At 43.9% G+C, this 16,253-nt stretch overlaps 3 protein-coding genes across 14 annotated transcripts in view; 1 reads left to right on the top strand and 2 right to left on the bottom strand.

The window, feature by feature from the left end:
* Positions 1-1,072, bottom strand: part of ANKS1A (ankyrin repeat and sterile alpha motif domain containing 1A) — a 171,947-nt gene extending 170,875 nt beyond the window's left edge. For 7 of the 9 annotated variants that reach the window (XM_042237560.2, XM_042237561.2, XM_027958432.3 and 4 more), the window contains exon 1: positions 792-1,072. In XM_042237560.2, coding sequence (XP_042093494.1) covers positions 792-1,000 — 209 coding nt within the window. In that variant the 5' untranslated portion in view covers positions 1,001-1,072. The remainder of the gene's footprint in view (positions 1-791) is intronic. The other 2 variants (XM_060403097.1, XM_060403098.1) reach the window with 1 other exon arrangement.
* A 1,416-nt stretch (positions 1,073-2,488) lies between these two features.
* On the top strand, positions 2,489-10,971 carry TAF11 (TATA-box binding protein associated factor 11). Of its 2 annotated transcripts, XM_027959115.3 has the most exons (5): positions 2,489-2,750; positions 6,427-6,572; positions 9,101-9,188; positions 9,520-9,616; positions 10,300-10,971. In XM_027959115.3, the coding sequence occupies exons 1-5, from the start codon at positions 2,580-2,582 to the stop codon at positions 10,428-10,430; spliced, it is 633 nt and encodes a 210-aa protein (XP_027814916.1). In that variant the 5' UTR covers positions 2,489-2,579; the 3' UTR covers positions 10,431-10,971. The 2 variants fall into 2 exon arrangements, with proteins under 2 accessions (XP_027814916.1, XP_060259083.1); XM_060403100.1 differs by lacking the exon at positions 9,520-9,616.
* Positions 10,972-11,190: 219 nt separating this feature from the next.
* The window catches only part of BLTP3A (bridge-like lipid transfer protein family member 3A), a 72,968-nt gene continuing 67,905 nt past the window's right edge, over positions 11,191-16,253 (bottom strand). For all 3 annotated transcript variants that reach the window (XM_042237558.2, XM_027959114.3, XM_042237559.1), the window contains one exon: positions 11,191-15,903. In XM_042237558.2, coding sequence (XP_042093492.1) covers positions 15,778-15,903 — 126 coding nt within the window. In that variant the 3' untranslated portion in view covers positions 11,191-15,777. The remainder of the gene's footprint in view (positions 15,904-16,253) is intronic.

Below are 16,253 nucleotides of genomic sequence, written 5' to 3'. Positions count from 1 at the left end.
TTACTCACACTGACAAAGCACCTCCAATCCCCTCCAAGCCACACAAAAAACGACCTTTTCCTCTCAATCCTTACAGCTCCAGATTCAAGTGTTTAACAACAGACCTCGGAAAAGTTTAAAGCACTCCTCAGTGTCCTAGACAAGTCCTTCTAACGCTTTATTTTTTGATGAATAAACCCCCTGATTGATGAACCGTGCATCTGCCACTTAACAGACTAATCCAGTGAGGTTCACTACAAGGAACTGGAATTTAAGCTTCAAGCACAAGAGGGACTCAAAGAACACTTTGAACGTGATAAACCTAGAGACGATTTTAATATAAACAACAAAAGCCACGTCCTGCAGAGCCTGGTGGAAGGTTCCAAGTTCCCCAAAGAATGGAATCGAGAGAATTTCTTCCAGGGGAACCGCGCGATTCTCCAAGGCGTGGGAGTTTCTGCAGGAGATGAGGGAGATTCAAAATACACATCTTTTCCCCCCTAAAGTGGCTTGTGAGATACAACAGCTGGCACCCGACGGTGAAGCCCGGGCTATGCCATGCGGCGGAGACTGCAACCTGGGCACTCCCACTATTCTTCGCAGCCCGGTAAGGACGGGAGATGAGGACAGCCCGACGCCGCGCGGACCCGCACCGGCGCCCCTCGCCCCTCGGGCCGCCTGCCCTCTCCCCGGGAAACCTAGCAAACCCAGCCCGCCAGGGTCTCCGGAGCCCCAATCTCTCCGGGGACCCAGGCGACGGGCGGGGGAAGGGGGGGTCTCCAAGAGCTACCCGGACCCGGAGCGTTACCTACCTGAGCAGACTGGACAGGGCATGGCTCGAGGAGCCAAGACCGCCGCCGCCGCCTCCAGAGCCGCCGCCGCCGCCGCTACCGCCTCCAGAGCCGCCGCCGCCGCCGCCGCCCCCGAAGCCTGAGGAGAGCCGCTTCCCGGACAGCAGCTTCTCCACGGCCGGGAGGTGTCCGGTGCGGGCCGCCTCCAGCAGCTCCTGCTCCTTCCCCATCCCCAGGGCCGCCGCCCCCTGAACCCCGTTCCCTGGGCCGCCGCCGAACCCGTTCTGGCTCCCAAACTTTCTGTCTCCGGGCAACGCACCCCCCGAGCCGGCCGGGGACACCACCCCCCTCCCCCCGCCTTGTCCCTCAGGGGCGCGTCACTTCCGGGATCCGGCGTCACGCGTCACCGCGCCCCCGCGCCCCGCCCCCGTGCCCACCTAGCTGGGCGGGGCCGCGCGGGCCAGAGCAGGTGGCTGCGGTCTGCCCCGAGTGGACCCGGCTGCGCCCTGATAAGCCTTCCCGGGCAAGAGGGATGCGTCGTGGGGTCACCCGCTGTACAAGTGGAAGGTGACGAGCGCGGTCCACCTGTCCGAGCCCCGCGAAGTGCGCTCCTTCTCCAGAGGTTTTGGGGACTCGGAAGACAGGAAATACGGTAATTCATCCAGGCAGTGTAGAAACAAAGAGAAGTGTGGTAACGCGCACCCACATTTGCAAGCCCATTCCCTCTCCACCATAAATATGTCATGGGTTTGGGAACCTAGTGATTAAAGATGTGAATAAAGTGCCCGCCTCCTCACCTCATGAGGAAAGAGAGGAGAATTTTAAAAGGGAGTATAACCCCACTTCATGTTCCCAATCTTGAAATGGCTCGTTAAAGCGAAACATTCAAAGAAAAGACTTCCCTCCCTTTAGGATTTGTTTCCTCTTTTTTTTTTTTTTTTTTTTTTTACTGCCCTCCCCCTCGCCCCACCATGGAGGACCTTAGCTCCCCAATCGAACCATCGCCCCCTTGCAATGGAAACGGAGTTCTAACAACTGAACTGCCAGGGAAGCCCTGTTTCCTCTTATTTTTGACGGATGTGAACCAAACTGACATTAAAGGTCAGATTTGTAAAACCGACTCTGATCTCGAGTACTGGTGAATTGGGAAATATGCAATTCGGCAGAAACTGCCTGTTTTGCTTCTGGTACTAGGGCTGTTTCTGGCTCGAAAAAGGCGCTCAGTAGTTGTGGAGTTAGTAATCAAATTGGATAAATTCAGTTCAAGCTGTACGACTGTTTTTAGGTGCTTGAGGAACAAAAGAGAAATGCTGACAATTCCATGTTAACACAAGCCTCTGAGGTCCAACTGAACGCGTACAAGGTTGAGTTCCTGTCTGCGTTTGCCCGGGAGCTGCTTTCCACAAGGGCGAACAGATGGAGTTTTCTCCTGTCCGCAAACTTTCCTCTGAGGAAAGCAGATTAGGAAGGCGTTAACAGGTTGTGCTTTGAGAAGGACGGAAAGAAAAAGGAGCCCTTCATTAAACAACAAAGCCCTCCTTTATAAATGCGGGCTTCTCAAGGTAGAAAATCCACAAACTGATTTCCGTACCCTCAACTTCCCCTCTCCGCACCGCCACCAAATAAGAAGTAAACCGAAGCCCTGCAACCCTCTGGGCGCGTGTCTAAATAACCCCTCGGTGCAGCGGTGTTGGTGATGTCATCGCAGCGCGACGACCGGAAGTAAGCTGCGGAGCCGCGGATCTGCGCGGCGTCCTGAGCTCGGGAGTCTGACAGGGGCGCGTTCTCCTCTCCTAGGTTCTAGCCGCGATGGATAATGCCTGCGAATCGCCCACGGAAAAAGGTGGAGAGACCGGGGAATCAGAGGAGACGACGGCGGCTCCTGGGGGCCCCAGGGTTACGGATATGGACGGAATCCCGGAGGAAACTGACGGTGACGGAGACGGGGAATTGAAAGAGGCCGCCGCTGAAGAAGGCGAGGTAGGGAGAGATGTGTCGATGAGGCCGGAGTAGCTTGTGTCACTTCTCGCCCGACAGGCCTCCTGTTTGGTCCCTCCCAAGCTAAGACAGTCGAGCTCACCATAACCCTTTAGATATACAGTCGCAGAGTTGGGGTAAGAAAGGAGAGGAAACCTTAGAGCCGTCTGAGTTCCAGTAAGTAACTCAACCATTAGGTCAGAATTTTTAATCACTGCCCTTAGGCGTTAAAGCTGCTTCAAAGAGGGGACTTCCCTAGCGATCCAGTGGTCAGGACTTCACTTTCCAATGCAGGCTGTGCGTGTTTCATCCCTGGTTGGGGAGCGAAGATCCCATTGCCTCGCAGCCGAAAAACCAAAACATTAAACAGAAGCAGTAATGTAACAAATCAATGAAGACTTTAAAAAGCCACTGCCAAGGGAATTTCAAATAGCTTCTTGGTTTTCCTGGTGAGGAAATTGGGGTCGATGCCAATTGACATTGAAACGGAGGGCAAAAGCTAGAACCCAGGATTCCTAATACCCCTTTCACCTCAATATTATGATTTCTGAGATATTGCTTAAGCATAACTTTGTCATTATAGGCTGAGTCGTTAAAGGGAGACTTTGAGGTAGTAATTTAGTCATGTTCTCCTCCTCTTGGGACATTTAACTGCTACCAGTGATCTGGGTGCTAATGTCCAAGAGTTTCTATAGCACCAAACTGCTATCCCAAGTGTTCAGCAGTGTTGCTTCTCTGAGTATCAGTCAGAAGACCAGAATCTTAAAGCCTTCAGTTCAGTTCAGTCGCTCAGTTGTGTCCGACTCTTAGCAACCCCATGAATCGCAGCACACCAGGCCTCCCTGTCCATCACCATCTCCCGGAGTTCACTCAAACTCATGTCCATTGAGTCAGTGATGCCATCCAGCTATCTCATCCTCTGTCCTCCCCTTCTCTTCCTACCCCCAATCCTTCCCAGCATCAGAGTCTTTTCCAATGAGTCAACTCTTCCCATGAGGTGGCCAAAGTACTGGAGTTTCAGCTTCAGCATCATTCCTTCCAAAGAACACCCAGGGCTAATCTCCTTTAGAATGGACTGGTTGGATCTCCTTGCAGTCCAAGGGACTCTCCAGAGTCTTCTCCAACACCACAGTTCAAAAGCATCAATTCTTCGGAGCTCAGCCTTCTTCACAGTCCAACTCTCGCATCCATACATGACTACTGGAAAAAACATAGCCTTGACTAGACGGACCTTTGTTGGCAAAATAATGTCTCTGCTTTTCGATACGCTATCTAGGTTGGTCATAACTATTTTTCCAAGGAGTAAGCGTCTTTTAACTTCATGGCTGCAGTCACCATCTGCAGTGATTTTGGAGCCCCCCAAAATAAAATCTTTCTAAAAATAGAGTCTTGAGGTCTTGGAACTGTAATTCCTGTTTGAATTTAAGTGTGAGCTTATGGGAGAAGACATTGGATTAAATGGAAACTGCCTTTCAGAGCATAAAGTTGCATCAAAATATATAAAATTAAGAACTTTAAGAAAAATGTGACAAAACTAAGAAGGAACTTTAAAAACAGATCTCAAGGACAGAAAGAATTTGAGTAATAATTAGCTTAGTTCAGTAAAGAGCTCACTATATGAAGAAATATGCACCTAGAAGATAAAAAATTTTTAATATTTCTGAAATACTTTTTTAAATGGATCATATACCAGACCACAAAGAAAAGCATAAATTCTTAAAAGTAAAAATCATAACATCATATTCTATTCAGTTCAGTTCAGTCACTCAGTCGTGTCTGACTCTTTGCGACCCCATGAATGGGGTCCTCTGTCATCCCCTTCTCCTCCTGCCCCCAATCCCTCCCAACATCAGAGTCTTTTCCAGTGAGTCAACTCTTCGCATGAGGTGGCCAAAGTACTGGAGTTTCAGCTTTAGCACCATTCCTTCCAAAGAAATCCCAGGGTTGATCTCCTTCAGAATGGACTGGTTGAAGTACAGTGCAATAGAACCTGAAATTAACAACACAGAGTTTCTCCCACTCCCTCCAAGAAACTAACACCTGGACATTTTAAACTAATTTCTAAATAGCTTTGGATTAAAGAAATTAACATTAAATCCTATTGGATTTGACCAAAATTTTATTTAAAGAAAAAGTCATTGTCTTACATAGTTTTACAAAGAGATACTGAAAATAAGCACCCACCTCAAGAAACCAGAAAAAAGATAAACCAGAAAAATGTAAAAGCGAGGAGTTAATAGGGATTAAAAATAGATATTAATGAGTTAGTTTAAAAACTGTAAGAAACAATAAAATTAAGATCTGCTTATTTGCAGTGTTTATAGGCACTGATTTGGAGATCTTTATGCTTTAAGAAAATTTAATTTCAAGTTTAGACTAATTTTGAAAATTCAAGATAAATGGCTCATTTTTAAGGATAATGTAAATCATCAAAATTGAACCACAAAAAGGTTAGAAAATTCATATATATCAATAACCAGAGAAGTTGAAAAAGTTGTTAAAAGATTTACTGCCTTCACTCTCACCTACTTCTCATATTCCCATATGAATTTAAATGTGAGTTCCTCTTTAAGGAAAACAGAAGTTAAATCTCATTAATGAGGTTTGTCATATCCTTAGATTCTATGTTAAGTTGGAGGGGATGAAGTTTGGATTTTGAGAGGGTTTTGCTGTCTTTATTAAACATATCATGGGAATAAAACAATGTTAAATGTTTATGCAAAGAGGGATAAATAATAAGAGACAAACCCTCAAAAAATTTTCAGTCTAGGGAATTCCAATGGTTAGGACTCTACACTCACTGCAAGGGGCCCAGGTTCAATCCCAGGTCGGGGAACTAAGATCCCACAAGCCACACAGCAACGCCAAAAAAAAAAGTTCTCAGTCTAGTAATGGGAAATAAATATTTGCTTGATACAGTAGAATTGGAAAGAAGAAAACAGCACTACATGTGGGAGAAGCTCACTTAAAAGTTCCAAATTCAAAGAAACGCTGCTTTGATGAGAAGGTGCCCTTTTTCCACATGGACTCATCATCGGTAAAGAAATCCATAGGTTTAGATGAAGAAGAGCTGGTTGTATGGAGAGAAGTTTTCTTATATCCCCTCTAAAGACTGAGGTCAGTGACTTCCCTGGTGGTCCAGTGGTTGAAAATCTTCCTTGGTAACCCAGGGGATGTGGGTTCCATCCCTGGTTGGGGAATTAAGATCCCACATGTGTGGGAGCAACCAAGCCCGCGTGCCACAACTCCTGAAGCCTGTGTGCCCTGGAGCCCTTGCGCCACAACTAGGGAGTCCGCACCACGTGAAAGACTCCACAAGCCGCAACTAAGACCCGAGGCAGCCAAATAAATAAAGAATGAGGTCAGAGGAGTGGGCTCAAGGGGAGTGTGGTTTTCCTGATCCTTGGCATTACCGTGCCTATGTAAACAGATGCTGAAACTAGGAGCATAGGTAACCTGGAAAACTGGACTATTTAGCAGCTTTTCTTTCCCCTGCTGGGCTGTAAACTCCTTTAGTAGAGATAGGATATCTTATCTTTGATGGTACAGCCAATGCCTAGAACCAAAACACTACGGAAATAAGAGAATTTGTTGTGTTGTAATGAGAACAATGTCTTTTTACCTTCCTCAAGTCTGTAAAGTAGGCCGTATATATAAAGGGTTTCTTTTGTCTTCTTAGCTCAAGAGTCAGGATATTGCAGATTTAACAGCAGTTGAAAGGGAAGACTCATTACTTACTCCTGCAGCCAAAAAACTGAAAATAGATACCAAAGAGAAGAAAGAGAAGAAGCAGAAAGTGGATGAAGATGAGATTCAAAAGATGCAGTAAGTCAGTTTTCTGATCTCTCCCTTTTCAAAGCTCTAAACTGACCACGTAGTTAATACATTTTTCTTGGCCTTAAAATTTACTTTTTTAAACTCAAACTAAGATAATTAATGTATCAATATTATGTTATGGTTAAGTAAGAAAATATATATCACTTTCAGTTCAGTCACTCAGTCATGTCCAATTCTTTGCAACCCTAAGGACTGCAGCATGCCAGGCCTCCCTGTCCATCACCAACTCCTGGAGTTTAGTCAAACTCATGTCCATTAAGTCAGTGATGCCATCCAACCATCTCAGCCTCTGTCATCCCCTTCTCCTCCCGCCTTCAATCTTTCCCAGAATCAGGGTCTTTTCAAATGAGACAGTTCTTCACATCAGGTGGCCAAGGTATTGGAGTTTCAGTTTCAGCATCAGTCCTTCCAATGAATATTCAGGACTGGTTGCATCTCCTTGCAGTCCAAGGGACTCGCAAGAGTCTTCTCCAACACCACAGTTCAAAAGCATCAATTCTTCGGTGCTCAGCTTTCCTTATAGTCCAACTCTCACATCCATACATGACTACTGGAAAAACCATAGCCTTGACTAGATGGACCTTTGTTGGCAAAGTAATGTCTCTGCTTTTTAATATGCTGTCTAGGTTGGTCATAACTTTTCTCCTAAGGAGTAAGCGTCTTAATTTCATGGCTGCATTCACCATCTGCAGTGATTTTGGAGCCCAAGAAAATAAAGTCTGTCACTATTTCCATTGTTTCCCTATCTATTTGCCATGAAGTGATGGGACCAGATGCCATGATCTTCGTTTTCTGAATGTTGAGCTTTAAGCCAGCTTTTTCACTGTCCTCTTTCACTTTCATCAAGAGGCTCTTTAGTTCTTCTTTGCTTTCTGCCATAAGGGTGGTGTCATCTGCATATCTGAGGTTATTGATGTTTCTCCCATCAATCTTGATTTCAGCTTGTGCTTCATCCAGCCCAGTGTTTCTCATGATGTACTCTGCATAGAAGTTAAATAAGCAGGGTAACAATAAACAGCCTTGACATACTCCTTTTCCTATTTGGAACCAGTCTGTTGTTCCATGTCCAATTCTAACTGTTGCTTCCTGACCTGCATAGAGATATCTCAAGAGGCAGGTCAGGTGGTCTGGTATTCCCATCTCTTGAATTTTGTATAATTTGTGGTAATCCACACAGTCAAAGGCTTTGGCATAGTCAATAAAGCAGAAATAGATGTTTTCCCGGAACTCTCTTGCTTTTTCAATAATCCACCAGATGCTGGCAATTTGATCCCCGGTTTCTCTGCCTTTTCTAAAACCATCTTGAACATCTGGAAGTTCAGAGTACTGTTGAAGCCTGGCTTGGAGAATCTTGAGCATTACTTTACTATCATGTGAGATGAGTGCAATTGTGCAGTAGTTTAAGCATTCTTTGGCATTGCCTTTCTTTGGGATTGAAATGAAAACTGACCTTTTCCAGTCCTGTGGCCACTGCTGAGTTTTCCAAATTTGCTGGCATATTGAGTGCAGCACTTTCACAGCATCATCTTTTAGGATTTGAAAGTATCACAGTTAACATTTTGACATATATTCACCAAGATATTTTCTTTACATATATTTATCTGTAAATAAAATTAATTTCAAAGATGTTAAATACTGTTTGTAACCTGTTTTCATTATGTTTTCTGATTGTAAAAATAGTATGAATTCGTTGCAAATAATTCAGAAAATACAGAAAAATAGAAAAAATAATTACTTATAATCCCACCACCCAGAGTTTACCCAGGGCATATATTTGTGTATATACCTTTTCAGATATAGTTTAATGTTTGATATATATAAATATTTTCATGTCAGTAAATGTGTCTGTAAATTGTCATTTTTAATGGCCACAGTGTATTTTATTATGTGGATGAACTAGAATACAGTGTAATCTACCTCTCCAGTGGTTTTGTTTTTCTTTTGACATTATGACCAACATCTTTGAGCACATCTTTGCATACTTGTCCGTATACTTTCTAAAATAAACCACTGGAGGTGTAATTGGTAGTTTAAACAATATGAACATTTTCAAAGGATTAATCATTTGTATTTTCAGATTCCCCAAAAAGGTTGTTCCACCCACACTCTACCAGCATGTATGAATTTGTGTCTTCCCACCGTCACTAACACCATGCTTTTTAATACTTCTTTATCTGTTTTTTTTTTCTTTATCTGTTTTTTGCAAAATGTTTATCATGTGAAATGTAGTGAGGTAGCATTATGGGAAGAGAGAGCCTACTGCTGAAAATATAATCTCTATACTGTGATTCAGTAACCCAACATTGTTTTTGTTCTTAGTGAAGTAAGAAAGGAACTTAAGTTTCACCTGTTGTCGAGTAATAGAAATACTTTCTCCTCATTCCTCATAAATACTATTGGTCCCTTGAAAAATTAATTTTTTTAATGTCTGAGACTTGGTTTTATTGACATAATAATATGTATATCTTAAGTATTCATTGTTATAAGTGAACTTAATTACCTGAATCTTTGTCTAGAATCCTGGTTTCTTCTTTTTCTGAGGAGCAGCTGAACCGTTATGAAATGTATCGCCGGTCAGCTTTCCCTAAGGCAGCCATTAAGAGGGTAAGGATGGACTGTCACACTCATTTCCATGAGCCATGAGAACTGAACGGGGCTCAAGAGCTGTATCCATTGACATTTTGCAGTGAAGTGTTAGGCAAGTTGGTGGAACATTTAGGCAGGAAAATAAAAATCTATGCCCCTCAATAGTCTGACCAGTTGTAGTTTTATATTCTTGACAAATAGGCCATTATACACCTGAAACCTTGTTTTACTGGTGTCAATTTCAGCATCAAGCCCTGAGTGAACTTAGTGCGGAGCGCTTGTGGGTGTTATGTTCCAAAGCCAGTCCTTGACTACCTCCTTAATCACAGTCTTTTGTCCTTCTTTCAAGCTGATCCAGTCCATCACAGGCACCTCTGTGTCTCAGAATGTTGTTATTGCTATGTCTGGTATTTCCAAAGTTTTCGTCGGGGAGGTGGTAGAAGAAGGTGAGTGGTATTGGTCTAAATACTGGATTGAGCCTGTGGTGGTCTTATTTCCAAGGATATATATACTGAGGAACTTATGAGGTCCCAGTGGTAGTTGCCATTTACACTAGAAGCTGGCCAAGGCAAGAGCCTTATGTTCAGGAGAGCATGTATTGAATTCATTATCCCTTGAAAGTTTCAATACTAGGAGGTCTGGAAACACCTTCGAAGTCTCCCTTCCTGATTCTTGTCCTCAGCCCAGGGTGACAGAAGTAGACGGTATTTTTCTCCAATGGACTTTGTTCATTTCTGCTCCCAAAAGTAGAGATACAAAGAAAGTCATGATTGGGGCTGACCAGTGTGATATCGTGAGTAGTTGTCCCTGATGTTACGATCCCGTGGGAACTGCTCTCTGTCCATCAAGTAAAGAACCTGGCTGCTACTCACTGCTAATTTCTAGCTGGTGAAATATTTATTCTTTCAAGGAGAAGCTGTGTTTTAAACTGTTGCCTGTGATAAAGCCTGATGTGGGGTATCATGGTAAAGCTAAATGATGCATTTTAAAGCATTCTCTGAAGAAGGGAAAAGATCTTGGTTTGTTTCTTTAGTACCTTTAAGAGGAGTTAATGAGAATTATAGGACTCAAAAGGATTGTGATAAACTCTTGTGTGATAATGAAACTCTTCTCCTTGTCCTCTGTTTAGCACTGGATGTGTGTGAGAAGTGGGGAGAAATGCCACCGCTGCAACCCAAACACATGAGGGAGGCTGTTCGGAGGTTAAAGTCGAAGGGGCAGATTCCCAACTCAAAGCACAAAAAAATCATCTTCTTCTAGACCAGAGTCTAGAAGGGCCTGGTACTGAAGAACGAAGCCCTGCTTCCGGACCTCCTATTGCATGAGACTCTCTGCACTGGTGCTTTGGTATCAGTCCTCTAAGGATTCCATGATGATTTCAATGTCTTTCTCAAAACTGATAGTTCATTACACCTAGAAGGTAGCAGGCACCCTGTTTCGTACTTGCTTTGACTAAATATCGGGACCTCTGAGGGCATCTGAGGCATTTAACTATTACTGGCTAGTTGGAAGAAGAAAGGTTGGTGTGCCTTAAGCATCTTCTGGACAGGAATGCTGCTTTCAGAAAGAAAACCTGTTCAAGATGGTTTGATGGTTTCACATTGAAGCCTGAAGTTGCTGTGACTTGGGTTGTTTCTTTACATCTGGTTTTAAGTAAATGAAACAGAGAGAAGCTTGGCCTGTGATACTCTGCCAGGAAGGACACAGTGCCAGCAGCAGCAGTGGAACAGTGTCCCCGTAAATGTTTACGATTCTTCTATGGATTCTGGTGAATGATTAATAAAGCTGTTTTCCAACTTGCCGTGTGTGTATTTTCTTTTTCTGTCTAGCTGGTTGGGATGGGGAGAAGTTTGCTGGTGTCCAGATAAAACTTGTCTGGGATTTTTTGTGAAAGTTGGAGCCTGCCTCATCCCTACTAGAACCATTAAGATTATATCTCATAAAAGAATACTTAAAGCACTTAAAAACAATGTAAATGCCTATGTGTTTCAATTCCTATAAACAGATATACCAGAACCAATACTGTTTAATAAGTTTAATTTGCTTTTTTCAGGTGGTTCACAGAACCAGTACACTCAAGGTTTGATTAGATATTGCAACATTAAAATTTCTCAATACTGACCAATATTCCAGTTCATTGGATACATTCTCATTGTTTTCCTCAAGAAGAGGGGAATGGAGTGACTTTTTATTGACAGTGATTAGCAGTAATAAGGCTACTGTAATAAAATTGGCAATGGGCAATCCCCAAGAGTTCTTTCCTCTCTATCATTCAGTGCCATAAGGAGAGGGGTTCTGAAGCTTTTCTCTTTTGAAGCTTTCCTGAGCGTGTCAGTAAAGATTCCAGTTCTGGTTAGCACCCTGAGTAGGGGAGACAGACACACAAAGTTGGGCAAATCTGAATTTTAGTGTCTAGCATTAAAACTTGTGGCTTTAAACATGTACTTAGCTAGTGGAGAAGACACTTCAGTGGTACATTCCACAAAGAAACGCTGTAAGACTCAGGCTAAATCTTGACCAAAAACTGCAGGGAAAACCAAATAAACAAAAATACATATCTCAGCTCCAGAGGAAGCTTTTTAAGTGGTTATAGGAGCTATACCTATTGCAATTTGAGATACTGGATAAGGCTGAAATTTACAGATAATAAGGAAGAAAGTTCACATCCCAAGTATAGCCACTTAGCAAAGCCTCACAGTTTAAGGTTATCTTAGAGTATTTCCCCTTGTATCTGTTGTAAGAGATGGAAAAAATAATCCCCATTCAACAACAGCAACTATATGTACCTACCCAGAGGTGAATGGGAATATTCCTCCTCCAGCAGGAGGTAAGGGAAGATTCCAGGAAAGGCTATAGTCCCTGAAAAGAGAGGACCTCAATCACAGCAGAATCTCTTGAAGCACAATAATGACTACGGTCAATCACTAAGCAATGGCAGCTCTTGCAGTTCTCAAATAGCCAGATGTCATCCCACTAGCTTGCGTAGCAACGCTGTTTCCATCATTTTGTGATATTACTAGTAACTGTTTTTGAAGTTAAGGTAAATATTATATAAGGGAGGGAAAAAGCAAACAAACCTTTAAGGTTTGGAATGCAAAGTTCCTGTATCGCTATGTTCAAACAACACCTTCTTTCCACCACCCCCTAAACTAGCTTATGGGAAAACTGACTTAAGTGTATGAAATGGAAGAATTTCAGTTATGCGGTATGTGAGGGCTGCCTTAAGTCTTGTACACTCCAAACACAGGAACCATTCCTTTCAGAACCATGAAAAAGGGTACTTAAAGGTTGAGGCCCATGGCAAAATGAGGGTCAGATTAAATACACAGCAAAAAGCAGCCATCGTTAAGACTAGAACCATTCCGTCTTAGGTCTAATAAACTAGCTTAATGATTCCAGTGAGTTAAAAACAGAATTTGAGATTGATAACCACCCCTGCAGCTTAGCTAAGAGAGATTTAAACCAGTCCATATGCACTAACGCGTATCTCCAGTACCTCCATGTAAACAGGAAATCTAGATAGTCACAGGTAGTACAAGGTGTAAACGCTTCACAGCTGACATGGTGACTGTGCGGTGGTGGAAGTCTCGAATAGTGGTGTTTCACTCCAGACATTTTCTTGAGGTATTATTATTTCGTGTTCACAGTCTTAAAGCTCCAAGGCAGAAATCATCAGCAGTCTGAAGGAGCTGATACTACTATTTTTTTCCTTCCATCCTTTTCATTTATTCTGAGGACTACCAACAAGGTCACATTTCTTCATTATGAAAGTTTTTCACCCCCTAGTGAATAGGAGTGTGAAGTTATACAAGATGACTTTTACTAAAATTCCATGGGATGCTGACCCTCTACCGTATTTCCTGAGTGAGGAACTTCAAGACAATGGCCAAAGCTGTCACACAAGGAGATTCAAATGCTAGGGCTACATTTGTCACATGGGCAAGAGCGCCAGAGAGCCCAGAAACCTCTCTGGTCATTACAGGGGTGAGCCTCGGCGCTTGCCAGATTTGTTTCTATTGCCTCCTACCCAGCGCACACTTAAAAGAGAAAGTGTACCAGGCAACTCTTTGCATGGAGGGACAGGGAGGGCAGGAAAGCAGGGGAAGGAAAGAGAAGCAGAATGTGATCTGAGACCAATGCAGGTGAACCCAGGTTGGATAATTCTGTTTTCTGGCTACTGGCTCTTCCTCTGTCCCCTCTAAGAACATTAGACATGCCACACTGGGGAGGACCAGTGATCCTTTTTGTTCATCATTCTGCCTTTGACAGAAGCACTTAAAGGGGAGTCTGTGGAGGGATGCAGTGGGTAACTCCATTGTGTATCACCAAATAACCCTGGTTTCCTATAATTTCTTCTAGAAAGTCATCATGCAAGGATTCCTCTTAAACCTTCTGCACCCATACAGTTTCTTACAGCACCACTTCTTAAACAGAGAGCCCTAGGAGTTTCTGATTTGCTACAAGAAGTGCTTGTAGGTGGCCAAGGCTACAAGGGCCAGCCCTAGTATTTTGGGACCCGAAGTACACGTCCTGGATCTTGACTATCTGACGTAACATTACCCTCAGCTTTTATCCTTTTCAGAACTGGAGCTCACATTTTAAAGATGTGTACCTCCACCCCTGGTGACTTTTGCTGTTCTCTAGACCTTTTCGCCTTTCACCACATACTTTGTACGTAAGGCCCCTAGAAGTGCACAGATCATTTAAGGCATTACCATGGTCTTTTATGAGATGCTGTTTTCTGTGTTGGCTCCACACGCCCTACAGCAGCACTCTGACCCCTCTTCCCTTATGGCAATGCTTAGGTTTTTTCCTGAGCTCTTTGCAGAGCTCACTGTCTCAGTGGTTGCTGATTCTCCCCTAAGGGCACTGCTTCACACTAACCTACAGAGAATCTCACCTGACACTTTCCTGAATATTCACAGCCCAGTCTGTGAATCTTTAGCAATTTTTAAAAAAATCTCCTCTGGTTTATCTTCACTTCCTGGAAGTAGTGACATTTGATTGCATTGTAATATCCTACTTTCAGGTTATTTATAAAATTCTTAAATAAGGTTAAACCAAGCATCAACCGATAGGGAACTTACCCTGGTAACATTCTCTCAGAAAGATGTTTATTCTTAAGTCTCTCAGTTGTTCCCTAAGCATGAGAGGATATCCCCATAAACTCATAGTAATTGCTGTTTTTAAAATTGTCTTAGTGGAAAATCAAAACAAAAAGTCTTAAAAAGTCTGAGCAAATTAGATCTTGTTCCTTCTTGAATGCATATTTCTTTTTATCGTCAAAAAACTAGAATATACAAGCCAGGCATGATTCCCCATAAAGGAAACCATTTTATCTTTCCTCTAGCAGGTCATGTGTGATTAAGACTTTAGTGACACTACTAAATCATTATTTTACCATCTTGCCAATTCAAGGTGAGTTCGCTGATGAACTGTCTAATCAACAGAGCTTGAAGTACAGCACAGAGCAGTATGGATCAAGATAGAACGTTGGGGAGGAATTAGGTAGGGAAGAAAGAGGGGGAAATAGCTCTTTCAGCAGTCAGGGCAAAACCTAGCTAGGTTGAAGGTTTTTTTTTTTACTTAAGTCAAAATAACATGATTTTTAAAAGCCACAGTGATAGAGGCAGGTGAGAGGCAACTGGCTGAGATGTTTATGTTACTGTATAAAACACATTTTCAGTTCCGACTCCACCAAGGGCTAAGGAGATTGCTGGTAGGAAGTCATAGTGCTGGAAAAGCTGATGTGCCGGGGCCCCCAGGAGACAGGGAAAAACCTGTGAGGGGCAGCTGTGGAAGAGAGACAGGACACGGCTGGCAATAGTGGGTTCAGAAGGAACCAAGCTCTCCTACGATCCCCACCAAGCCTCGACCTCAACCTAGCCCAGAGTGAATGGTTTCTTGATTTAAATTTCACACAAACTGTTACAGGAGGGAGAGATGATACAAGTGAGCCGCTACTGTTGCTTACTTCCTACCACAGCATCAGGACGATGACAGGCATCACAGAGAGGAAGCTTAACCCTGAACAATCTGATTGTAACATCAGCCAAGATGACAGGAGCTTAGTTTCCCTTCCAAACAAGGCAGAATCCATGTCTCACTTATTCCTGTGCCTCCCCTGGCTCCCGCCTTGCTGGCTACTTCCTGTTCCATTCTACCGCCGCAGCACTTCTCAGGTCCACTACAGAAAGCAGACTCTGAGACACAGAAGCTTTGGTGACTCTGGGTGACCAACCGAGGAGATGGGGACTCAGCCCTGTTCACACAGGTTGTGGAGCAAGCAAAGGTCTCTGCCATGAAACCAGGCGGTGAAATGACCCTACAGTGTCGAGAAGATTCCACCTAGTGTGCTGAGGGCCAAAAGGACAGGTGAGACATGATGCCTGAGCCACACACAAAGTGGCCCCCAACTTCCTGGAACGTGGTCATGCTTTGCCCTGTCTTCCATCCAAGTCAGAACCGCTAGTAGAAAGGACACCACCAGGAGTGAGCTGCGCGTCCTCCGCCGGCTTGGCCAGCACTGGACGGAGTCTGTCACAGGCGGTGCGACTGCTGGTGATCTCCTCCTCTCTCCTTGGCAAAGATGGCTGAGCCACTGCTGTCAGAGCTCGAAGAGGGGGTTATATTTCCTAATCTCTTCAAGAAGTTTTTCTTTATCCTGGTTGGCTTGAGCCAATGCTTGTTTAGTTTCTATCAGTTCCTTTCGTAGGGTAGGGAGTTCATTCACCTGAGGAACAACAAAGAATTCATGATCAATCAAAAAGGTAACACATCTTGCAAAAACATCCAGTAAGGGAAGGAGGGAGAATTCAAGCAGCACAATCCGCAAGTTTGGTCAATGATCAAGAGAACCAGCAAGGCCTTTTCTCAGAGGCTAGTCCCCTCTTCTGAGCTCATCAGCTGCAGGGACAACAGCAGGTGGAAGATGCCATCAGCAGGCATTCGTCTCTAGCTCCTGACCTGCAGACCCTGTTCAGCACTTCCAGAAGCTCCTGCTAGGTGACAAGAGCCCAGACTGCACAGCTGTACCAGCACAAGCAACCTTGTCAGCCCTCTGGGTTTTACCCGCTTCCGTGA

Source organism: Ovis aries, chromosome 20 (assembly GCF_016772045.2).
Source record: "Ovis aries strain OAR_USU_Benz2616 breed Rambouillet chromosome 20, ARS-UI_Ramb_v3.0, whole genome shotgun sequence".
Classification (NCBI taxonomy): domain Eukaryota; kingdom Metazoa; phylum Chordata; class Mammalia; order Artiodactyla; family Bovidae; genus Ovis; species Ovis aries.
Note: the sequence above shows the minus strand (reverse complement) of the source record. Positions and strands in the feature narration are given on the sequence as shown.